General features: G+C 45.7%; 1 protein-coding gene across 3 annotated transcripts in view; it reads right to left on the bottom strand.

The window, feature by feature from the left end:
• Positions 1–6: 6 nt before the first annotated feature.
• LOC138354977 (N-acetylated-alpha-linked acidic dipeptidase 2-like) overlaps positions 7–25,897 on the bottom strand; it is a 49,593-nt gene continuing 23,702 nt past the window's right edge. For all 3 annotated transcript variants that reach the window (XM_069309672.1, XM_069309671.1, XM_069309673.1), the window contains exons 5-17: positions 25,137–25,238; positions 24,757–24,913; positions 21,858–21,978; positions 21,460–21,605; positions 20,799–20,988; positions 20,286–20,376; positions 17,726–17,910; positions 17,485–17,604; positions 14,654–14,736; positions 11,475–11,603; positions 11,099–11,178; positions 2,692–2,782; positions 7–2,525 (exon numbers count right to left, since the gene is read on the bottom strand). In XM_069309672.1, coding sequence (XP_069165773.1) covers positions 2,202–2,525; positions 2,692–2,782; positions 11,099–11,178; positions 11,475–11,603; positions 14,654–14,736; positions 17,485–17,604; positions 17,726–17,910; positions 20,286–20,376; positions 20,799–20,988; positions 21,460–21,605; positions 21,858–21,978; positions 24,757–24,913; positions 25,137–25,238 — 1,819 coding nt within the window. In that variant the 3' untranslated portion in view covers positions 7–2,201. The remainder of the gene's footprint in view (positions 2,526–2,691; positions 2,783–11,098; positions 11,179–11,474; positions 11,604–14,653; positions 14,737–17,484; positions 17,605–17,725; positions 17,911–20,285; positions 20,377–20,798; positions 20,989–21,459; positions 21,606–21,857; positions 21,979–24,756; positions 24,914–25,136; positions 25,239–25,897) is intronic.

Below are 25,897 nucleotides of genomic sequence, written 5' to 3'. Positions count from 1 at the left end.
AAGTTCATCAGTGATTCCTCAAGAAGATCTGTAAAAATGTTTAGATTTAATACTGTATCTGCAGTTGTAAACTTATATTTTACACTGTGAACTCTCGATAATACTGCGATAAAACTGAACCATTTAGAGATACATCTAAACTCACGCTACATGAAATTGTAAAAAAAAAACTTATTACTAAGGATAAAGATACCTGAAATCCTTGCACTGTATCCATGTTTTACTTCCAGTAGATAAATGACATACGATATAAAGGAACAAATAGTGTAGTATGAAGACTAACAATAATAAACAGCAGCTTTACTATCACCCTGTAATACTACCATAGCTAAAACAGTTATGTATTAGCGAAAAGGCCTACCTTACCATACAATGATTAATTGTAAATACATAGCTATTGAAATGGAACCGTCTATGTTACTAGCTGACATTATAAGGTGTGCAGGATAGATGTAATTATTAATGTAATAATCTTCGTTGAGGTCTGTTGAAGACCTTTTGTTCCGTTTGTAATTCTTTTTGCCCTACTATTCACAGGATGAGTTTGGGATTCATAATAAATTTTCCGCCTCCGGCAGTAACAAACAAATCCATCACTATTACATCTTCAATACAGTAGTATGGACGATATTCCTTGGCCTCTGGAGGGTTTTCACACAAAGAAAAGTCTCTTGTGGCCAACCCGCCGGAGGAAAGAAGACCATTGAGGGCAACTATAAAAAGAGTAGTGCTCAGAACACTACCTTGAGGTACACCCTCATATTGCCTAAAATGGGCAGAGATAGTGGTACCAAGCCTCACTCGAAAGGAACGACGAGAGAGGAAGCTTTGGAGGAAGAGAGGGAGATAACCATGAAGGCCAAAAGAATGAAGTTGGGACAGAATATGATATCTGCATGTGGTGTCTTAAGCCTTTTCCAGGTCAAAAAGGACGGCAACCACGGAGGTCTTCGCGGCAAAAGAAGTATGAATATAGACCTCCAAGTTCACCAGGACATCTGTTGTGCTGCGGCACTTGCGAAAACCAAATTGAGAAGGGGAGAGGAGGTGATGGTGTTCCAGGAACCACATCAGACGAACGTTAACCATATGTTCAAAGAGTTTGCAGACACAACTTGTGAGGGCAATAGGGCGAAAGTCCTTAGGGGATGTTTCCAGAGACCCTGGTTTGCGAACAGGGAGGACAACGGCATCGAGCCAGTCCTCAGGGACTGACGACGACTCCCATATCCGATTATACAGACACAGTAAATACCGAGACGTGCACGGAGGGAGATGGCGAAGCATCTCATAATGAATGCCATCAGAGCCCGCTGTCGTAGAACTGCAGAGGGCCAGGGCAGACTGAAGTTCAGAGAGAAAGAGAGAGAGAGAGAGAGAGAGAGAAGGGATCGTTATAGGGAAAGACTAAGATGGGTGCAAAAATCTAAAGAAAGATTCAAGAACAGCTTACGAAGAAGGAAAGATTGAGGAAGATGAGAACCAGAGCTAACAGATGAAAAGTGGGAATCCAGTTCGGTCGCGACCTGCAAGGGGTCCGCCACACGAGTACCACAGAGGTAAAGGACATCGGGAACACATTTACCCGCTATCTTGCGGATACGCTTCCAGATCTGCGGTCTGTAAGCGTCCAGATCTTCCAGAGTTTCGAACGTAATGGTGGAAACATAAGACTTCCAACACTCACGTTTAGCTGTACGGATGGTCCTACGGGCCACCGCATTCGCCTTCCGAAACAAAAGAAAAGAATCGTCCGTCTGTCGGCGGCGGTGTCTCTTCCAGGTTGCACGCTTACAGCGGACAGCCTGAGCACAGCCCACATTACACCAGGGAACGCACTTCCGCCTTCATACTCTCTCACAAGTTAATGGGCAATGATCTAAAAATGAAAAACACTATTTTTTCCCGGGGAGGACTGTGTCAAACTTCAGCGGCCACCTCTGTAGCCTAGATTATTTTAAATTGAATTATCACTTTCAATCGGGCTGTCACTCTTATAGATGGGTTCTACGGCATTATTTTTGCGTTTCAAATATCGTTTTCTACACAGCGAATGCTATGGGATCGTAGGTAAGCTCTTAATATCAAATGGCATTAGGCTTAAGGAATTTGTAAGTGTTCTGGCCTGAAGAACAACCCGCAACATTTCATTTAAGTTTCTCACTTGCGTTAAACAGCACAAAATATTTGAGAAGAATTCATCATAATAAATAGGGGGTACAATACAGATTAATCTCTCTCAAATGGCAAACTACCCCAGACTCACAATACTTATCATATATACTGATGAGTTTGTCTCGCTTGCCGCCTTTCCTGAGGGCATCGAGAGCATCTTTCATGGCCTTAGGCAGGTGCTCCATGCTGTAGGGCACAAGCACAGAGTCCGCGAAGTACCTGAGGGTGAGGGCAGCGACCCGGCTGCAGCCCTGGTGGATCCTGAAGCCCGGGTCCATGTTTTTATCCATCATGTAGAAGGTCTCGTAGCCAGTGTGGTATGAGGGGTAGGTGCTTATATTGTACTTATTCTGGGGAAAGGAAGATGTAGCAGTGGTAGAGTGCGTATGGAATTACAGCACAAGGCGTGTGGAATTGTAACTTATCTCACAAATCATCAATCAACCGGAACTGTTTAACAATAATAATTATTATTATTAATTATTATTGTTTCACAATCACGGTTACCAATGTTACCTCGTCTATCTCAAATCCCAAATCCAAACATGGGATGCCGCAGTAGAAGGCAAACGAGGCGTGGTCGCTTGCAGACCCCAAAGTTTCCATCCTGTGAGAAAAATACACTTCAATTAATAGCCAGCCCTGTCCATCTTAATCATATTGTGGACTATCATGTCACTCATCCATCATCTATGTTAATCATATATTAATATCGCCTTTTCATCTTCGAATTATATTACGTTGCTTAAAACACTATAGTAATTGTGTTTGTGCCCTACATTATATTCACTATTTATATTATTACTAGCAATACCCAGCCACGCGTTGCTGTGGCTCAGCAACGCATGTACATTGCTGAGCCACTGCAACCTTTCCTCTCCCCCCACCGTTCCCCTCTCACTCGACTTTTCGGCCTCACAACCATTCCCCACTCCACCATCCCCTCTTCCTTCCCACCATGCCCCACTCCCCTGTCCCTTTGTCCTCCCCACCATTCTCCATTCCCCCATCCCCTTGACCCCATCATCACACACTCCCCCGTCCCCTCGTCCTTCCCCACCATTACCCCCTCCCTTGTCCCCTCATCCTCTCCACCATCTCTCACTTCCGTCCCCTCGTCATCCACACTCCCTCGTTCGATGCCTTCCCAAATGGTCTGATGTTCCATTCAGAAAATTGGGAACATCAAGTGATCTAATGTTCCCATCAGTGATATACAAGAAAAACAGTTAAAAATTAAAAATATGAAAAAATAAAGAAATAAACTATACTCACAAAATGAACAATATGGTAAACAACAAAGCTCAATTCCAACGCAATTCACACAAAATAATTAAATCAAAATGAAAATAAATCAAAATCTATGAAAATTTAATATATTAATTCAATCAGAAACACTGAAATGGAATTATAACATTTAATATAGCATGTGTGTTGCTCTTACACGCAACAGATGGCGCTGTTTTTCAAGAAGAGCATAGTTTTACCTGTCACAGGTGTGGCACCTTACTTATAAAATGAATGGTATGGTAAACAACACAGCTCAATTCCAACACAATGTCACACTAAATAATTCAATAAAAAATATATCGAAATCTATGAAGATAAAATTTATCTATGCAATCAGAAACATTTAAATGGAACTCTTGACATATTTAGTATAGCGTGCATGTTGCTATTATGTGCAACAGATGGCGCCGTTTTTCAAAAATGCATGTATTTACCTGTCACAGGGGTGGTATCTATATAGTAGGTATATGAAAAGACGCGCCTATTCGAATGCAACGTTGTGTCAAAATTTCAAAGCAATCGGTGAAGAACTTTCGGAGATTAGCGATTTTGAACAAACGAACATTTCCAATTTTATTTATATAGATTATTATATTCACTTTTCCACCGAGATGTATCTTTCAATATATTTAACGTACAGAAGTTCAGCCGAGGTCAATTCAGCTTATATCAATTCACGGTTCTCATAGAAGTAAGTAATTATCAAAAGAAGGCACCAAACCGGGAAGGCTATGTAGCACCATCAAATACGCAAAATAATCAGAGGGCGCTAAATATCACCAAGGATGCCAATACGAGAATAAAAACGCATAAGGCGAACGATATCAAAAGTATCCGAGTCACCAAGAATTCTATCGAGGGATAGGTGACCGCGAGGGGCGGTCGGAAAGCAAGACACACGCTCGTCCTGGAAGTCAGGACATTCAAGAAGGACATGCACGACCGTAAGTAAGTAAGTAAGTAATTATCAAAAGAAGGCACCGGGAAGGCTATGTAGCACCATCAAATACGCAAAATAATCAGAGGGCGCTAAATATCACCAAGGATGCCAATACGAGAACAAAAACGTATAAGGCGAACGATATCAAAAGTATCCGAGTCACCAAGAATTCTATCGAGGGACAGGTGACCGCGAGGGGCGGTCGGAAAGCAAGACTCACGCTCGTCCTGGAAGTCAGGACATTCAACAAGGACATGCACGACCGTAAGAGGGACAATGCAACTAGGACAATAAGGAGCAGGGCGGCGCTCCATCAAGTGACCATAGGTTAAGCGAGTATGGCCAATACGCAACCTCGCCAGAGCTGTTTCCCACCGCCGGTTACGGTGGAAGGAGGACTGCCACGAGGAAACACAACATTTAAGAGTACGTAGCTTGTTACCAGTAACAGACAACCAAGAAGCCTGCCAACGGGTAAGGACTGAGGAATGGATAACCGGGTAAAAGTCGGAATACGGAATGCCCTTACGAGAGATGGGACAAGAGCGGACAGCTTCCTTGGCGGCAGCATCCGCACGCTCATTTAAAGACACACCAATATGGCTGGGAACCCAACAAAACTCAACAGACTTAAATTTACTGTGAACGAGAAACAGCCAATGCTGGATCTCGACAACTACCGGATGAACCGGATTAAAGGACCTGAGAGCCATGAGGGCACTACGAGAGTCAACAACAACTTCAAAGGAAGACTGACAACGAGAAAGCAGGAGACGAAGAGCATAGAGAATAGCATAAAGTTCCGCTGTAAAGACGCTAGTCTCCGGAGGTAAGCGACACATAAGTGTGATCAGGAAAAACAACAGAGTAGCCAACACCGTCTGCTGACTTAGACCCATCGGTGAAGACAGAAACGGAGCGGGAGTGAGAAGAAAAGTGCTCGAGGAAAAGGCGTTTTAGAACCGTAGGAGGGATAAAAGCTTTAGTGATACGGGTCAAGGATGTACAAAACTGCGGAAGAGGGTCTCTCCACAGGGGCAAAGAAGGAACAACACGAGGAGAAACATCAGAAATACGACCGGAAAGAGAATCTTGCAGGCGAGATAACCGGACAGAAAGAGGGAGGTGGTGAAGAGGAACAGGAACCGCAGGAGGGGTAAAAGTTAAAGCACGACAGAGGCGAGAGGAAGGATGTTGCAAGGACCGCGCAAGATAGCGAAGACAGTAGCGATCACGGTGGTCCTGGAGAGACAGGAAGCCAGTGTCAACATACAAGCTAAGGATGGGAGTCGAACGAAAGGCACCAGAACTGAGGCGCAACCCAGTATGGTGCAAAGCATCAAGACGGCGAAGAGTAGAAGGAGAAGCAGACGAGTAAGCAGGGCAACCATAATCGAGCTTAGACAGGACGAGAGAGGAATGTAAAGCAAGGAGAGTGCGCCTATCTGCCCCCTAAGTAGTATGGGACAAGACCCGATGGAGGGTAAGGGCCTTAGAGCACTCAACACGGAGGCAAGAGATATGGGGAGACCAATACAAACGAGTGTCAAGGAATAACCCCAAAAGCTTCGCGGAATCTTTGTATTCAAGGGGATGACCATAAAGGGACAAAGAGGGACGAAGAACAACCCATTTCCGCGTAAAAGTCATGGCACAAGTCTTAGAAGTAGAGAACTTGAAGCCATGATCGGTGGCCCAAGACGACACGGCATCAATTGCAAGTTGAAGCCGGTGCTGAAGGAGAGGCGAATCATCACCCTGACAGCAAAGGGTAAGATCATCGACATAGAGAGCGGAGAAGACACCAGAAGGAAGAGAGGAAAGAAGACCATTGAGGGCAACCAGAAAAAGTGTAGTGCTCAGAACACTACCCTGGGGCACACCTTCGTATTGCTGAAAAGAGGGAGAGAGAGCGGTACCAAGGCGCACCCGAAAGGAACGACGAGAGAGGAAGCTGCGGAGAAAGAGGGAGATGACCACGAAGGCCAAAAGAATGAAGTTGAGATAGGATATGATAACGCCAAGTGGTGTCATAAGCCTTTTCTAGGTCAAAAAGGACGGCAACAACGGAGGTCTTCGCAGCAAAAGCAGTACGAATATAGACCTCCAAGTTCACCAGGACATCTGTCGTGCTGCGGCACTTGCGGAAACCAAATTGAGAAGGGGAGAGGAGGTGATGGTGTTCCAGGAACCACATCAGACGAACGTTAACCATACGTTCAAAGAGTTTGCAGACACAACTTGTGAGAGCAATAGGGTGAAAGTCCTTAGGGGAAGTACCCAGAGACCCTGGTTTGCGAACAGCGAGGACAACGGCATCGAGCCAGTCCTCAGGGACTGACGACGACTCCCAGATCCGATTATACAGACTCAGTAAATATGAGACGTGCTCGGAGGGAGATGGCGAAGCATCTCATAATGAATACCATCGGAGCCCGCCGCCGTAGAACCGCAGAAGGCCAGGGCAGAACGAAGTTCGGAGATAGAGAAGGGATCATTATAGGGAAGCTGAAGATGAGTGCAGAAATCTAAAGGACGAGACTCGAGGACAGGTTTACGAAGAAGGAAAGATTGGGGAAGATGAAGACCAGAGCTAACAGAAGAAAAGTGGGAACCCAGTTCGGAAGCGACCTGCAACGGGTCTGCCACAAGAGTATCATGGAGGTGAAGGACCGGTGAAACATCGGGAACGAACTTACCCGCTATCTTGCGGATACGCTTCCAGATCTGGGCCAGAGGGGTTTCTGACGTAATTGTTGAGACATACGATGCCCAACATTCACGTTTAGCCGTACGGATGGCCCTACGGGCCACCGCACTCGCTTTCCGAAAGAAAAGAAAAGAGTCGGTCGTCTGCCTACGGCGGTGCCTCTTCCAGGCTGCACGCTTACAGCGGACAGCCCGAGCACAGTCCGCATTCCACCAGGGAACGCACTTCCGCGGACCCCGAGAGGAAGAGCGAGGAATAGAGCGGAGGGCAGCGTCGAAGACAGTGTCATGAAAAAGGAGGAGAGCGCGAGAGAGAGGCAGAAGGGAGAGGTCAGAGAGAGCAGCACTGAGGGTAAATAGGGTCCAGTCCGCCTTAGCAAACTGCCACCTAGGGAAAGAGAGGGAAGGGCGAAAAGAGAAAAAGGAAACAAGGATGGGAAAATGATCACTGCCATGGAGGTCATCAAGAACCTGCCACGTGAAATCTAAGTAAAGAGAAGAAGAGCAGAGAGAAAGATCAAGACAAGAAAGGGTGCGAGTTCGAGAGTCCAAATGAGTGGGCTCACCAGAATTCAGAAGAGACAGGGAAGAAGAGAGGAGAAACGGCTCAAGGAGGCGACCCCGGGTATTCGTCAGAACGTCACCCCAAAGAGAATGGCGACAATTGAAGTCACCCAGCAGGAGCACAGGCTCCGGCAAGGAGTCTAGGAGGTGTTTCAAATCAGGAAGAGAGAGCGGGACACTCGGGGGGAGATAAATGGAACAAACTGTGTACCATTTCCCCACAAAGATACGAGCAGCAGAACAATGGAGAGGCGAAGGAAAAAGTAAAGGAACAAAGGGAACATCAGCACGAATCAAGAGAGCAGAAGAATTAGAAGCCCCAGCAATGGCTGGGGGGGGGGGAGAGAAAGGAATAGCCACGAAACCGACCAGGACGAGCACCAAGCATTGGCTCCTGGAGACAGACACAAAGGGGCGAAAACCGCGAAATCAGAAGTTGGAGTTCGAGGAAATTGGCGTAATAACCTCGAACGTTCCATTGAAGAATGGACAACGACGAGAAGAGAAAGGACAAAAACAGAGAACAAGGAAGAAACAAAGGCGAAAGAGTAACAGAGCACGTTAAAGAATATCAGGGTCAGCAAAGTCAGGGTTAGGGGGCATGGGTAAACTGAGCAAAGCCGGAAGGAAGGAAACGGGAGAACAGATCAGAGGTGGGCGGGCGGGGTCCGGAGGAGGAGGAGGAGGAGGAGGAGGAAGAGGAGGAGACAACGGAGAGGAGCAGTCAAGGACAGCAGCAGGAAGAGGGGGAGTAGAAAGAGGGGAGCGCACCCCAGCAAGAGCAGCAACCGAAAGGGAAGCAGGGGCCAAAGAAACCTCCATAGCAGGAACAGGGGGCGCAATCACTGAAACAGGAGGGGAAGGAGCAACAGAACCAGAAGTAGGAGCCGAGGAAGAAAGCAAAGCCTTCTTACCCGCCGGGGAAGAGGAAGGAGAGGAGCCAGGCTTACGCTTCTGACTTAAAGAGACCGGTGTCACCGGGCAACGGATTCCAGTGTCTCAACAGGAGAAGCCGAACGAGAGCACACACGACGGCCGCTAGGAGAGCGATGGACATCCGCCCGCACCGACAAGCGGTGGGGAGAGCCGATAGATGGAGGAAGAGGATGGGAAGGAGGATCGGAGGGGGACGAGGAAGAAGACACAGGAGACACGACAGACTGGGTAGAAGGAAGGGGAACCCCAGACAGAGGACCAGGAGGAGGATCCTTCGGGAGAGAACCCAAAGGAACAGAGGAGGGGCCAGTGGGCGCATCAGGGTCCAAGGCCCGGAAACGGTTGAGAGTCTGAGGAAGGCGGGAAGGACGAGGAGAGGAAGAGCGCAACACGCGAGCATAAGAGATATTAGCATAAGGCGGGAGCCGGCGAACCTGGCGTCTCGCCTCAGGAAAACATAAACGCTCCCGGTGCTTCAAGTTGAGGACGGCTGCCTCAAGCTTGTAATGGACACACGCACGGGAGAAGGTAGGATGGGCCTCACCGCAGTTGAGGCAACGAGCCTGGGGAGAAGTGCACTCCGACTTAGAGTGACCTTCGCCACCACACAAAGGACAGAGAGAGACAGTCCCGGAGCAGCGGAGGGCACCATGCCCAAACCGCCAGCACTTGTTGCAGAGCCGAGGAGAAGGAATGTACTCCTGGACAGAGCACCTGGCACCAGCAAGAATGACAGAGGGTGGAAGGGTCCTACCATCAAAGGTAATCTTCACAACCCGGAGGGGTTGACGGCGACTACCACGAGGGGGACGAGTAAACGTGTCCACCTGGAGAGTAGAATGGCCCTGGGCAGCAAGGATATGTCGAATATCGTCGTGGCAGTTGCGCAGGTCCCGAACACTGGTCGCAACATGGGGCGGGAGCAAAATAGTGCCAACACTGGCATTCAACTGAGCGTTCTTCGAGACCCGAACAGGGGTCTCGCCAAGGCAGGATAAGGCAGCCAAGCGGGAAGCAGCATCCTGAGAAGGAGCAGCAACGACACGTGTACCGAGACGAGTGGGGTTGAAAGTAATGGAGGCATCCACGGAATCAACGAGATGTCGTTGGAGGGAGAAATCGTCAGGAGGCGCAGAATCAAGAGGGAGGAGATCAAAATATTTGGCCCACGAAGCGGGACCAAACAAGGCTTGATAGGTAGCAGAACTGGAAGGAATCGAGCGAGGGTAGCCATGACGAGGACGGCGGTGAGAACCCCCAGAGAGAGGGGTTAAAAGGCGCAGTAGTTACAACTAGAGAAGGAGCCGCGCCAGGAGACGAGGTAGTCACCACTGGGGGCTTGGGGCTCGACCCAACCACAGAGGAGGGAGGGGAGCCAGGGGAAGGAGTCAGAGAGGCCAAAGGAGGAGCAAGGTCGGGGCCCAATGCAGCGGAGGCTACAGAGCCCGGTCTTCCAATACGGACCGACTCGGGGGCTTGGTCGCCCACCCCACGAGCCCGAGAAGGTACACCAGAAGCAGCCGAAACAGGGGTTATCATCATGACGAAAAGAAGAATTCATTCACGAATGTGCCCCCACACCCACCATAGAGCCACAATTAGAGGCAGGACACCCAACAAGAAGCTATCGCCGATTTTGCCGGGGCCTCCTAGGGGTGCGTCGTGAGTATACGCCCCACAAACGCCACCTTAAGAAACCGACAGTCCGTCGAGATCGGGTTCAGTGACGAAAGGGGGATTGACAATAAAAGGTTCCCCTCACTCTCGACGTCGGGTACTACAGTTCTACGGGTGCAAGAGTATGCCTCCTCAAGCACCCGGGCGGCAAAATAGAAGAAGTCCAAGGGAAGAACCAGAACGAGCAAAAGGTCGGCAGGAAACGGCAAGCAGATAGGAGAAGAGGGGGGAGAAAAACGAAACAGAAGGAAAAGGAAAAGATGCCCAGCAGAATTGGAGAGGACGGCAGCAGGAGCACAAGGCTAGAAAAGGACAGAGGACTGTCCCAAGGAGCATCACACTCCGGCAGCCGCCCACTAAGCCCCCACACGGCGACAACGAGCTGAGCGGGGAGGGGGGGGGGGGTTCTCACAGAAGATAAACCTCGTTATAATAAATGTTATTAATTACAAGAATTTTAGTGTTTGCGGCTGAAAATATTAAAACAAAATGATTAACGTTGGGATCAGTTTTGATGTACTTTTTAGTTAGTCACACTTACGATTTATTTTTAATCAATAGGTGTGTAACAAACTGTACCGTTATGGGATAACCTAATATCTGAATTTCAAAAACTGATATTTCCAAAGTACATTTAATTAAAATAAAAACATATTTGTAAATTTGCTCAAAATGCCGTGATTAGTGGCCTTTTACATAAAAATATTGCATTACTTAACCATATATGTACATAATGTAACATAACTGATGGATACATATATATCCTTTACTTTTAGTGTTGTATCCTCTCACTTTCACCCAACTTACTTAGGTGAGGTTCTATTCCGTACTGCGTGATAAGCTTCCCACTCCTCGTATACCGTAGCACCACCACGAACACCGGGCACCTGCAGGTGGAAGAGGAGGCTATACTGAGATCAGAATATCTTTAACCAGTGCCACTCACAAGTGCTAAACTGGAATCAGTAGTACATTGATACATGAAGAGTCAGGACTCGAGTCACACAAGCATTGCCTCTGTAAAGCTGAAGGGTGAAACTGGAATAAATTATAGTTTGCCACTTTGCTAAGTTGAAGTGTGAAATTGTGGTCAGAAATAATTTGTAGTTGAAAGTGTTAGGCATAAAATAAACACAGGTGACTGGTTTCTTAGATGGAGGGAGTGAGAGAGTGAAAGACATACCATCTTGGTAATCATGGTGATGGAGTCCCAGAAAAGAGGGCTACTGGCCACATTGATGATGGGTCCCTGGACACAGGTGTCCATGTTGAGGTACATCACCGCCCGCTCCTGTAGCTTGTTTACGTGTTCCTGTGGGACACCAAAACATGACAAGATGCACTGGCAAGATCATAGGATATAACATTTTATTGAGGAAAGAACGTGAGGAGTTGCTTTGGAACGTGTGGAGGGGATGTGATATTTGGTATTAGAGGGATTTGTTCATGTGTGGAGGGATGCATTAGCCTCAGACTAGGAAGGCTGAAGGGTGTAATGGGAAACTTTTAGGCCATGGTTGATATCTTCCTAAATGGCAGGGTGCTTTGGGATGCTTTTGAGCCTTGAAAGCTACTCCCGTCTGTGAATGGGTTGATAAGCATGCTTTAAGACATTACATGCTACTGTGGTTAATTCATATGTGATCCTGCAGAAAGCACTTTTATTGATTGACACCAGAAATACCCTGTAGTCTAGTACAGGACATCGTAGATAACTGACGGAACATTGAAGGATCCTAAAGATCCTAGGCTCCTGCGAGACTGGCATATGAAGTCTCGTGCCATAGGACTGTTGACATGACATGGTACTGTATTTTATGTCTTTCTTTGGTGTCGGACTTAAGGTCAATCAAAACTGGGATGTAAATCAAGGCTACCACAATACCTTATTGAACAACCAGCAGGTATACTCTAGGCACTAACATAATGCAGGACTAAAATAAACTCAGCGCATATACACCAAAGAGCGAGACACTTCCAGGGCCTCGTAGACAAAGGAACACAGCTGAAAGCTTGGTAGAAAGGTGTGGGATCACATGTGAATAGCAAAGTTCAGGACATCAAAACATGACTGAGGACTTGAATGGAGTAAGGTGCTGTATGACATGTGAAGTTCCTGTAGGACCTAGTGAAACATGACTGAGGACATGCTACGAAGTCGTGTGAGATTTGCATAAAGTGCCTACATTTGAAAGTAAAGTGCAATGATCTATTTTATAATTAGCAACAATCACGCGTAGAATGAACAGTGAATCATTCCATAACCTCTAGTCCCTTAAGTTAAACTAAACTATTTTTTCAGGTATTAGGGACAAAATGCCGGTAAATAATCCCAAATGTTGTATTTTGTATATACTGTATATGTATATAAATTGCCAACCACCATATCGTGGATAATAATATTTCATTCACTTGAACCGTGAGGGCCTCGAACCGCAGACTACACAAGCCAGCAGCTTTTCCTACTGAGAAAAGTAGGAAAACTCTTTCCTACTTCCTACCAGCACCCACAACAAGGAAGGATTCCAGTCACGTATCTACTGCTAAAGTAAGTAATTATCAAAAAGAAGGCACCAAACCAGGAAGGCTATGTAGCACCATCAAATGTGCAGAATAATCAGAGGGCGCTAAATATCACCAAGGATGCCAATACGAGAACAGAAATGCACAAGGTGAACGATATCAAAATTATCCGATTCACCAAGAATTCTATCGAGAGACAAGCAACTGTGAGGGACGGTCGGAAAGCAAGACACGCTCATCCTGGAAGTCAGGACATTCAACAAGGATATGCACAACTGTAAGAAGAACAATACAATTTTTTGGACACTAAGGAGCAGGGCGGTGCTCCATTAAGTGACCGTGAGTTAAACATGTATGGCCAATATGAAACCTCGCAAGAGCCGTTTCCCATCGCCAGTTACGGTAGTAGGAGGAAGGCCACGAGGACACACTACCCTTAAGAGCTCGCAATTTATTACCAGTAACAGAAGACCAACAATCCTGCCAACAGGTAAGGATTGAGGAATGAATAACCGGGTAAAAGTTGGAATAAGGAATACCTTTACGGGAGATGGGACATGAATGGACAGCTTCCCTAGCGGCAGCGTCCGCATGCTCATTTAAAGAAATGCCAATATTGCTGGGAACCCAGCAAAACTCGACTGACTTAAATTTATTGGAAATAAGAAACAGCCAATGTTGAATCTCGACGGCACTACGAGAGAAAACGACGCCCACAAAAGAAGATTGACAACAAGAAAGCAGGAGACGAAGAGCATAGATAATAGCATAAAGTTCAGCTGTGAAGATATTAGTCTCCGAAGGTAGGCGACACATATAAGTGTGGTCAGGAAAAACAACAGAGTAGCCAACACCGTCTGCAGACTTAGACCCATCGGTGAAGATGGAAACGGAGCGGGAGTGAAGAAAAGTGCTCAAGGAAAAGGCGTTTCAGAACCGTAGGAGCGGTAAAACTTTAGTGATATGGGTCAAGGATGTACAAAATTTTGGAAGTGGACTCTCCACGGGGGCAAGGAATGAACAATACGAGGAGAAACATTAGAAATACGAACCGAAAGAGAATCCTGTAAGCGAGATAAACAGACAGAGGAAGGTGGTGAAGAGCAACAGGAACAACAGGAGGGGTAGAAGTCAAAGCACGACAGAGGCGAGAGGAAGGATGTTGCAAGGACCACGCAAGATAACGAAGATAGTAGCGATCACTGCGGTCCTGAAGAGATAGAAAGCCAGTGTCAACATATAAGCTGAGGGTGGAAGTCGAACAAAAGACACCAGAGCAGAGGCGCATCTACTGTTCAGTTGGAACTTTTGGCTTTCTCTGGGCCTATTTTATATGACTAAGACGTGGAATTTCCCCAACACACATGCCAAAGTGGCACCTCCAGGGAAGGCCTAAAGTTCCGGTTGGACAGCAGATAGGTGTCTCTGGAATTATTTCTTATTGTGGGTGCTGATGGCTCAGTAGGTAGCGCTGTGGGGTGCTGCCTAAAGTAACGTACAGTGGCTGCCTATCCCCAATAAAATTAATTATATAACAGCGTATACATGTTGGGAACAAAGCTTTAATTGACTGTTTCCTTAGACTAGGGTGAGACTACATCTGTGATCACCCATCCAGACACTGATCACTTGCTTTTACATTTGTCATAGTTGGGTATATATTGTGTATTAAATAAGTAATTTTATGAGTTGTTTTACTGCATTTCAAATAAGCGCTTTTTTTTTTTACTAATTCTAGTCTTGATTCTTGAAATTTATGGAGGTTTAGGATGTATTCTATCATGATAAAGGGAAATTATCCATTAGAAATCCTCGCCTAAACCCACTACAGTGACGTACCTCGACCCACTCAGTGGAGCCTGTGAGACCACTCTCTTCGGCGCCCCAGCTGCAGAACACCAGAGTTCGTCGTGGTCGCCACCCTTCACGAAAATGGCCGACAAATTTGGAACAGTTTACAATATTTACATTTTGTGTTATGGAGAAACTTACTACAATGAAATGTAGTAACTTACTACAATATTTTTGAATAAAGGTGAAAGGAAAACCTTTAATCTACACGTGTAAGTGCATTATTTAAACAAATTATTTAATAATACATTTACTGGGTCTTGTGTATTGGGGCTTGCTTTTAGCTTCATTTGGTTCTCTTTATTGAATACAGTCATTATAACATGATTCTGTGAAATGCATCATAACATACATCACGAACGTGGTTCTTGCACTTCAATATTTAAAATATATGATTGGTTACATGTTAGGCTTTGTGCCTATAACGTGAGCATTAGGCCTTAAGCCTATTACACACTGACTAATCAGCACGAATACTTTAATCTTGAGCATAGTTTGGAACTGCAGAAAACTCATTAAGTGCATATACCATGAAAAAAGAAATATATCTCTCGGTATATACTGTATATCCAATTCGTTCTCCTGAATAGTATATCGCATTTTGACGCATAATTTCCCCAAGGTCAAAAATGAAAGTTGCTCGCAAAAATATTGATGTCTCGTTTTCTGTTAGTAAGAATGGACCGCTGTACTGGGGTGCAGCCTGTCCTTCTAAGGTTTCCCACCGTCAAGACAACGGTCAAATTAAAATGTCCTCTCCTAACCTACCAGAGGAACTGTAACGAACTAGGTTTGTTGTAGGGAATTATTCAGTATGGTTTCTCATAGACATGGGGGTTTTTGAAATTTTGGAGTCGGACGGTACTTGACCTGACTCGAGTAGAAAAAGGTCATCTCTCCTGGGATTAGCGGTTAAGATTACAAAATGGCCGGCGCCTTGTCTTAAAGCAACATATAATGAATTTGACAGAATTCAGTAATTTAGAGAAATTCAAGTCTTCATTTAAATTGTATTCAATAGTGTTCCTGTTCATGTATCAAGAGTATTCTCAATTGTCGGAATACTGAGTAAGTCACCATCAGTGACATCACTAGCAGAGGACTAGCCTCTAACGCGGATCAATCTTGGCGACCCTGGGTCAAGGGCCACCAAAGCTTCCATATTTAGTAATTCTCAAAGTTCAAATAGCCATTTTGTAATTGGAAATAGCCTTTCCCTAAGATGCCTGTGCAATTATCTTCAGTTTAAAAGAGTTCAACCATCTGGGTTGTTCAGTACAACAGAGATTAGTTGTTCAACTTAAACCCTGCTAGTAAACTAGTAACCTGGTGTAGGAATACCCCTCTGGCTTCAGTGGTGAGCACTGAAGCCAGAGGACTAGGCCAGCGAAAGGGGAGGGCAACCATCTCCACCTCTTCACAAGATCAGTACTACATCTAGCTGGTCGCATTAAGAGGTATAGTTGTTACGGTTTTGTATAGGTAAATTAGTTCATTTTCATGCCTCGATAGGGAGTGATATTTTATTTAGCCATTTAGATGTTGCATTAATAAATAATTAGCTTGTTATTTGTATTTTATTATTTCCATTTTTGAACGTGTCCATGTCCTTGTCACGTGGTCTCCACGAGTTTGAAGTTTTAGTTGGGCCGCAAGCCTATCAAGGTTTAAGAGTTTATTTATTCCTTTGTTCGCTATAATTCCCACACTTAACGTAGATTCTTCCCTCCTTTTCCAAGTAATTTGGGGATCAAGCCCCTAGGTTTTAATGATCGATTAATCGGTCCAGACCCTGATTAATTGACGCTTCTGGTTAATGGTCTGGTGGAGGCAGCAGAAGGAGATCCTTGAGTTTGCTAGGAGTCTAGTACCACGTCGTCCCGGGGGCTGTAGAAGCTTAGCCGATCGAACGGCTAAGACTACGTGGCGTGGGATTTGGCTAGAGTAGCTCTGGGTTCCCTTGGTATAAAGTAGAAGAAAATAGAATATGGGCAGGGGTAAGGGTGAAGGTTAGAGAGTCGATACCCACTCACCCCCCTCCCCCCCATTACAAAACCATAACAGAAAACGGAACATTATGTCACTTTCGCAAACCACTTCCATTTTCTTGTACGACAATTTTTGGCCTTGTGAAACGCAAACAAGCAAAATGTGACGTTCTTTGTAGAGGACAAAAGTTTTTGTGGCACTGAAGTTTAAACACCTACTTGAATTAGTCAAATTATGCCAAACAAAAATTCAATTATATAAAAAAGATTCAAAAGAGCAAAAGCTGCAATAAAATTAACAACTGTAGCGAGTAAACAATATACTCACTACAGTCTCTCATTATCTTAATGGCATAACTACTTAGCACTAACTACACAAGCTATAATCCTATCCCCATTTACAGGTAACATTCTTTCCATCCTGGTTGGAGGAAGCCGAGGTGTCGTCACCGAATTGCGAATTGGGAATAGCCAACAGTACAATTTTATCAGTCAAGAATGTAGCACTGTGTATGCAGTTCTAATTGACCCCAAGACGCTACAGCTTCGACACAGAACAGACAGCTGACTAGGACCGCATCGAGCTACATCACTCTCCCACAGAGCTGCGCGACTCCAGCCACACTCGGCTCTGCTCTGCTCTAAGCTCCATCTCAACGTCCACGACACTGCTGTATCCAAGACTACTAATAAAAAAAAACACTAAACACTGTATCTAATCTACTCAACAACGTAACATAATCGTACGTTACACAACTAATATATAAAGTATCGTTACTAAATTTGTTAAGAGTTAAAATACTTCAGCATGCAAGATGGCTACTTACTAACCTTCTGTGATGAGCTGGCCGAGGACTCTGGCTATCTCAAGCATTTGAGCGGTGCCGCTGGAGGGGTCAGCGGCCCCATATCCCCAGGCGTCACGGTGGTTGCCCATCAGCACATAGCGGTCTGTCAATATTACATTACTCGTCACTACCACCCAAACTTACTACTAAGCTCAGTAGTTATTAAATGAAACAACTCCAGTAAACTGAAGTAAAGTTTGCAATTGGAGACAGACTCAACTCACCAGGCTCCACGTCTCCCCTGATGGTGGCGATAACGTTGTAGGAGCGGTGAACCTGCAGGGTATTGTGGGTGTTGAGTCTGAGGCGGTAGGAACGGTACTGGTCCAGGAACTCCGGCCCCAGGTTGTACGCCACGCCCATCAGGCCGCCCTTCCACGCCCCGGGGGTCGGGGTGCCGCCCATTTTCCTGCAGGAGAGTGTTATTTGATATATTTTTCTTGACACCACGCAGCCCATCCTCTTACGTTTCCCAACGTCAAGAAACTGTCGTACTAAAGTTCCCTTATCCTAACCTACCAGAGGACTCGACAGAAAAACGGGACAGTATGTCAATTTCACGAACCGCTACCGTTTTCTGGTAGCGGTTATGAGTTTTTGACCTTGGGTAATGTATATGTCAAAATGCGACGTTCTATTAGCAGGACGGGTTGCTTCAGCACCCCTAGAGATAAGACTTAAACATATCAAGTACTTATTGAAATGTAATAAGATCCAGTAGTTAAGGATTGACAGGAAAAATAAAGCTACCCATTTGCTTCACCGAACACCAGTCCCGGGATGCAATCGTCCTGTTGCTACCCCTATGTGGGAAATTTTACCCACTCCTGCATTATTATCTAAGAAATGTATTATTTCTCAATCATATCAGAATCACTTTAGATTCATTATATCCTACATCTGGATCCTACAGGGGCCTGACAGCTGTGTGGACTGCGCTTCAGCTTCATAGTCTTGAGGTTCTGGGTTCGATCCCCAGCGGAGGCGGAAACAAACGGGCAAAGTTTCTTTCACCCTGATGCTCCTGTTTGCCTAGCAGTAAATAGGTACCTGGGACTTAGACAGCTTCTACGGGCTGCTTCCTGACGGTGTGTAACAAAAAGGATGCCAGGTCAAGGACCGGGCCGCAGGGACACCAAGCCCCGAAATTATCTGAAGATACATGACAATGCCACTATGATCACATACACCATAAGGCCCATGGTTCCTACGTGACTTTGTGCATGATTTTTTCAAGGATCTAGAAGCTTCTAAAAGAATATCTTTATTAAAAAATTATTGGAACCTCAATCGATTTCCGGTAAAGATTAAATTAAATCCTTAATAAGAATAAATAGTACTATCAAGTATTACAAATAACCTATAAATCCTAAATCTAATTATATTATAATCACATCTTATCTCAATCATATGTCTAGACAGTAAAAATAATGAATGTAGACTGAAGGCGGAGCCCGCTCAGGAGATCAAGCAACCTAAACAGTGCCCTGGGGCAGATTGTTTTGTTTACAAAGAGTGCAAACATGTGACGGTGCTTTGCAAACTTTTTCAGTAAAGGACACCACATTAACTTATCACCAGCGATTACTCTGGAACTGGGGAAGTACCTGAACTATATCTAAGGAAAAAATTCTAGTACTTTTATCTAAATAAAAGTGCAGAGTGGCACACTAAGTGACGCCGCTTCCACCACCACAATCATCATAATCTTATCCTACTGCAAACGCAACTAAGGTTATAATTAACTAGCAAAGCTACCAGAATATTAAACAGTAAAACTGTGACATTAAATATAGTGCCTAAACTCTACAAGCGAGGTTATCAAGTCTGGCGATTAGTTAGACGGCACCGGCACTCAGACTGGATAACATTCAATAAGTATATAGAGTGTTATTGTAGTGTGTTGATTGGTCAATTGCATGCTTGTATAACCTTAATATATCCAATAAATCTGTATGTCGTTACAGTGCAGGGCAACACCCCAGATTTCAGCAAGTTTTGATTAATTTTTCAGCAACTGAATCTTTTCAATATTTTCAGGGCATTCATTCACTGAATGTTTTCAATACTATCTGGACACTCATTCAATGAAAGTTAGTCAATGACAGAACTTCATATAAATTGAATATATCTGTATATATAATTGATAATGTACATTAAGTTAACAATTGCTTACTTGGTTATCTTTAATTTATCATTAAGTTTATCATATTGAATATAAATTCTTAGATAACAGTACTCGGACCACATTTAAGGTCATTTGATTGCAGCACATTTACATATATCATACCTCTATAATACAAATTGTTGTGTTATTAGTATGTGAATATTGGATGTTGTAACTATAGAGCTAGGCTGGACTGTGTATTATTTAGATCCTCGATTTAAACAGAACCAGTGTTCAGTTCCTAAACCGAGTTGATTTATTCTTATCCGAGTAAGAACAATATAAGCTGATGTGTTGAATTGTCTGCTGGTGGATTGTAGATCTTCAATCAACTTCTCTATTCACCCTTAGGGACCCCACCCTTACAGCCGACCTTCCCCTTACAGCCCACAGTCTGTCATTAGGACAAGATTTACAACCCTAGCTAGGGACTTTAATTGTATTAATTTTGCATATAGAAATTTTTGATTTAGTACAGTACAAGTCCTAAGTAGTTCTCCTCGTATATCAATCCCGGAAATTTCTCCACACCCCTTTAGCAACAACACCAGTCTCGGGTTGCAAACATTCCGTTGCTGTAGCTACCCCTAACCGTACAACAGCAACACCAGTCTTACTCCAGAAGAACTCTGGCGTCGTTGTAGCCTATGGGCTGGCAGGGGATCTTCGGCAACTTGGCGTCCTCTATCTTAAGTCTGTAGGCGTGAGCTGTGGGCAAGATGAGTGTTGAACAACAAGCAGTAACTGATGACCTGTGATGATATTGTTCATAATCGCTATTGATGATGATGATTAGTGAGGGATTAACAGTGACAAATGATGTCATTATTAATGATAAATATAATGTTAATTATGATTATTTTTGAAGTTCGTGATTACTGATTACTTGAATTTAAAAAATGTATGATTGACGATGATAATTATTAATAACTGATAAATTCCGATTGTTGATGGCGACAATCATTAATGATATACCACGAAACTAACACAAATGATGAAATTAATCAAGTGAGGTTCTATGTGTAATATAGAGTACATTAAGAGAGTGAGTAAGAGGCGAAGACGGTGAGACAAGAGACATGGAGTGACAAGAGAGAGACAGGGAGACAAAGAGGCCTCCAGGTACGTACCTGTAGAAGGCCAGCCAGGCGTGAGAAGGTCACCCATACCCAAGTTTGTGCTGCCTCTTTGCATGCCGGTGCCAGGAAGCCACCAGGTATTTGGGTACACCTTCTCGGGTTCCACTCCCTCCCGGGCCACATCCTCGGGGTCCGAGAATAGGATCAAGCCCTTGGCTCCTCGCTCCTGGGCGTGCAACACCTGAGGGGGAGGAAATTATCAGGGGAAAGCACCAAGGCCTTACGACTGTATAGCACTTGGAAGGGGTCAAGATAAGAATTTGAGACGAGACGGAAAGGAATGGTGCCCAACCACTTGGACGGTCGGGGATTGAATGCAGACCTGAATGAAGTGAGACCGTCGCTCTACCGTCCAGCTCAAGTGGTTGGGCACTGGGTGTATTAGGATAGATTTCAGACGATTCGGGTGTACACAGGACTTCTTGGTTGACAATGGTGCACATGACTACCTGATTGACAAGTACCTCAATAACCTTCCAGAGGTTGAAACACTAAGTCCAACACTAATCAACCAGCCCTAGGAATATTATTTATTGCACAAGCATATAACCGCCTTGAGAGCTGCTAAAAGCAATAAATTATTGAAATTTCAACATTTTTAAGAGGGTTACAAAGTACCGAAAATACCAGATAGTATGATTTCAGCATTGACCTTGTTGCCTCTGAAGATCTTGCCATAGCGAGCGATGACGATACAGCCAGAGACGTTGACGTTGAGCTTCTCCAGCGTGTCGAAGTCCTCAACCCTGGCGTAGTTAGCGTACACGACGCCTCGCCCGGCCTCAGACTCCACGTCCCCTGGGGGAGAGGCCGGAGGCTCACCACCATATCTTAACACTTCTCTCTCTCAACCACTCTACTCTTATTGTGCAAGACTGCTTTTATATTACAATTTATACTTGGTGAAAATTTATAGCATAATGTTCTCATTCTGTATATAAACACAACCACCTGCCCGTACCAACTTGCCCCAGCACCCACTCACCACCTGCCCCAGCACCCACTCACCACCTGCCCCAGCACCCACTCACCACCTGCCCCAGCACCCACCTGCAGGTGTGAAGGCATTGAAGGCGTGGACGAACTCCGGGTCGTCATCGTCTTCATGTATCGGGGTCTCTTTGTAAGAGCTTGTGAAGACAACTTTGCCAGCACCGTCAATAAGGGTGATCTGTAACAGCACACCTTGGCATGTATTACAGGTTTATAAATGTATAATATCTAAGTATAATTTAGTGCTAAGTATTTTCAAATAATAGATCTATGGTTGAAAAAACAATAAAAATAGTGATATTTAAAGTGAAATGCACAAAAGAATTAATTGCAAAACAGAAATGCAATTGAAAATTAAAAGTAATATGGATATAGCATGACTATATAGTTCTTTATTTCAAATACGACCCGTCTTCATACTAGGCTGTTTAAAGCAGCGGCCGTCCTCCCCAGACATTTGTGGAAAATTACCACCATACCAGTATAATAATTTAAGAAATGGATTATTTCTAAATCATACATCTGACTCCTACATCAGAATCATACATCTACTGAATCCTATATCAAAATCAAACATCTGAATCCTTCATAACACCACAATGGTGACGTCCGCCATTAGGCCTATGGATGCCTTTGCTCATGTATCTTCAAGGATCTAGAAGGTTCAACAAAAAGCTGTCTTAACTGAAATACCATTGGAACATGATTTGGGCTTCCAGTGATGTATTTTCAACTTATAAATAAAGGATCAATTTCTACTATAAGTACTACCTATAATCATTACCTATATACATTTAACATACAATCCCACTTTATCTCAATAATCTGTCTAGACAATAAAAATAATCGATATTCATTGTTGGCCACCCTCACTGGGAGGGAGGTAGCCGTCGCCCTGGCGGGTAACCGAACGGGACTAGAACCCATTGTTTACATACAGAGTAAACACATGATGGTGCTCGAGACTTTCAACAGGACCAGAACCACACAAACTAAACTTAATTCCCAGTGATTATAGCTCCCTAAGATACTCAGAGGGGTGTTGAACTATGAATCAGATCAAATTACTGAAACATTTATCTAAATTTCCGAGCTCAATTTCTTATACCAATTTCATTTATTCCACTTATCTAAAGTTCAAACTAACATCATGGCGCCCAACGTGGGGCCGTAAATACGAGTGTGGAGTGGTACACCCACAGCACATGTGGTCGCTCTCCACCACCACCACTTATAACTAACTCCTCACCTAGTAACCGGTAGTCGTGTTGCTGTGAGCTCTTGGTTTGCCGGCCAGTGTCTGCGAGATTGGAGCTGTGTCGACTGGGGGAATGGCGACGCCCTTACCCCCTGTGAAGCGGAGGGATATTGGCCTAGAATTTACCGGCCCGGCATCCCACCTTGCAGTTAAGGTGGTCCCGATTGATATGTTGGAGGTGGATGTGGCGACGGTTTGCGGCGTTCATCTTGTGTCCGGGCATAGAGCTGTAGTGAAATTCGCCTCCACTGCCGTTTATCATGTCTTTGTGGGCTGCTATGACGGAATGTCCTTCCACGCTGCCTGAGGATGGTGGTTCGGTGGAAGTGGCGGAAATGTGCAGTGAGACTACTTAAGTGGCGGTTCATGGTGCTCCGTTTAAGTTCCCAGACTCCATTCTCCGACGTCACTTTACTGGTATAGGCGGGTCTTGAGTGTCCGGGTGAATGCTGTCTCCTCCAGGAGGTGGAAGGGTGTTCCGAATGGGACCCGCACCATGGCAATGCACCTGAAGGACTCCATCCCGACGTCACTCCAGATTCTGGCTTTCACAGTGTAGGTGTTCTATGCGAGCCAGTCCCGGACTTGCTTCCGGTGTGGTTTTTTGGGTCACCTGGCTGTGAGTGGTGCTGGCAGCGTACGCCCCATTAACCTGTTCCGGGAGGAGGACTTTCCCCCTGCTGGAGGTCCTGGACCCGTCTTCGTGTGATGTTGGCGTGGGTGTTATCCCTCACTCTTCCAATGAACTGCTGGAAACGCCCAGCGCTGTGGATGTCACGCCCGAGGGCTGTGCAGTTCTCCCCCCACTGCTGGTTTCCCCGCCTCCTCTGCCCCGGCCTGCCCAGTATACGGAAGGTGCGTCTTCGGAACGTGTCCTCATCGATGTGCACGCTGAGCTGTCTCCAGTGGTGTGCTGTCCTTTTCCCCTGTTCGTTTAGGGTGCGGTGTTGCATGATCGTGCAATGCATAATGTTGCACGGCCACCCAGGGGTTCTGCTGCAGTGCCTCCTGGAGGGTGTGATAGTTCCGACGACCTACGCCTGGTCTCCAAGCGTTCTAGGCGCTTGTCTCCCTCACCTCGTGCTGTGGCTGGGGCCAATGTGCGGGACTATAGGGAGCAACCCTATAGGTAAGGTTGTAAGAACAACAACCCAGGAGTTGTTGTTCTGTGGATAATGATGGTGTGCAGGGGGCTGGTGTGCTCCTGGTTCGTGGCGAAGCGGTGTTGGTAGCCGGTGCTCCTGTCGTGGGGGGGGGGGGGGGGGAAGGGGTCTGGTGCAGGGGCCTTGGTTCTTTATTTTGCTTCCTCGTCCGCGCACACGTGTTCCGGTTCGCCAGCGGAACCGGGCCTTTGTAGAAAGTCTGTGGGGTGGGGGTGGGGGGTGGGGTGGATTATGTTTGTGACCGTCAGCCACCAGGTTGGGGTTGGTGTGGTTGGGGCGAGAGGAGTACTCACCAGGTTGGGTCCAGAGGAGTACTCACCAGGTTGGTGTGGTTTGGTCCAGAGGAGTACTCACCAGGTTGGTGTGGTTGGGTCCAGAGGAGTACTCACCAGGTTGGGGTTGGGGCCAGAAGAGTACTCACCAGGTTGGGGTTGGTGTGGTTGGGGCGAGAGGAGTACTCACCATGTTGGGGTTGGTGTGGTTGGGACCAGAGGAGTACTCACCAGGTTGGGGTTGGGGCCAGAGGAGTACTCACCAGGTTGGGTTTGGTGTGGTTGGGGCGAGAGAAAAGGACATCATAAGGAACAAGATCAGCAGTGTCGAAGCCCAACTTCAGGAAGCGATCTCGTATCATGATAGCGAGCTGTTCGTCCCTCTCAGTGCCGGCCAGGTGGGGCCTCTTGGTCAGCTCCCTGCAACACACAAGCATTAAAATAGACCATGATTACCACATACAAAATTCTGAGGGTAATTAATAGGTTTGATAAAGAAATATTATTTAACACGGGTGGTACTCGCCAAAGGGGACAAAAGTGGAAACTGAGAACCCAAATGAGTCTGAGATATTAGAAATAATTTCTTATTTGTTACATTAAAGTAGTTAAGAAATACTGATGTGTATAAGAGTATACTCACTTGAGGTTGTCCCTGAGGTTGGTTGTGTTGACCAGTTGTATTATTCTGTGGTTCAACTGAGGTTCAGAGTCCCACTTGTCTCCCACCAGTTTGTCCATCATCCTGAGACAGTGGAATACAGAGGGACCATTAATTTAATTTTTAGTTTAATTTTACCACGAGAGGCGAGTTTATTTGGCAGCCCCACTCATCCTGTGAGTGGACACACCGCCATAGTGACAGTATTGGGCAGCGTCACTCATCCTGTGAGAGGACACACCGCCTTAGTGAGAGTATTGGGCAGCGGCACTCATCCTGTGAGAGGACACACCGCCATAGTGAGAGTATTGGGCAGCAGCACTCATCCTGTGAGTGGAGACACCGCCATAGTGACAGTATTGAGCAGCGCCACTCATCCTGTGAGAGGACACACCGCCATAGTGAGAGTATTGGGCAGCGGCACTCATCCTGTGAGTGGAGACACCGCCATAGTGACAGTATTGAGCAGCGCCACTCATCCTGTGAGAGGACACACCGCCATAGTGAGAGTATTGGGCAGCGGCACTCATCCTGTGAGTGGAGACACCGCCATAGTGACAGTATTGAGCAGCGCCACTCATCCTGTGAGTGGACACACCGCCTTAGAAGCGTGTACAACACCCCCCAAAAAGAAAGAAAACCCGCTGGGTTGTTCATCCTGTCACTCGTACCCAGACACAGCTGGGACTTGCCTATCACTGTCTCAAGTGAACAGCTTTTCAAACAAGAAGATTATCCTAAAA

The sequence above is a fragment of the Procambarus clarkii genome, chromosome 65 (assembly GCF_040958095.1).
Source record: "Procambarus clarkii isolate CNS0578487 chromosome 65, FALCON_Pclarkii_2.0, whole genome shotgun sequence".
NCBI classification, from domain to species: Eukaryota; Metazoa; Arthropoda; class Malacostraca; order Decapoda; family Cambaridae; genus Procambarus; species Procambarus clarkii.
This window is presented reverse-complemented; position numbering and strand designations above follow the sequence as displayed.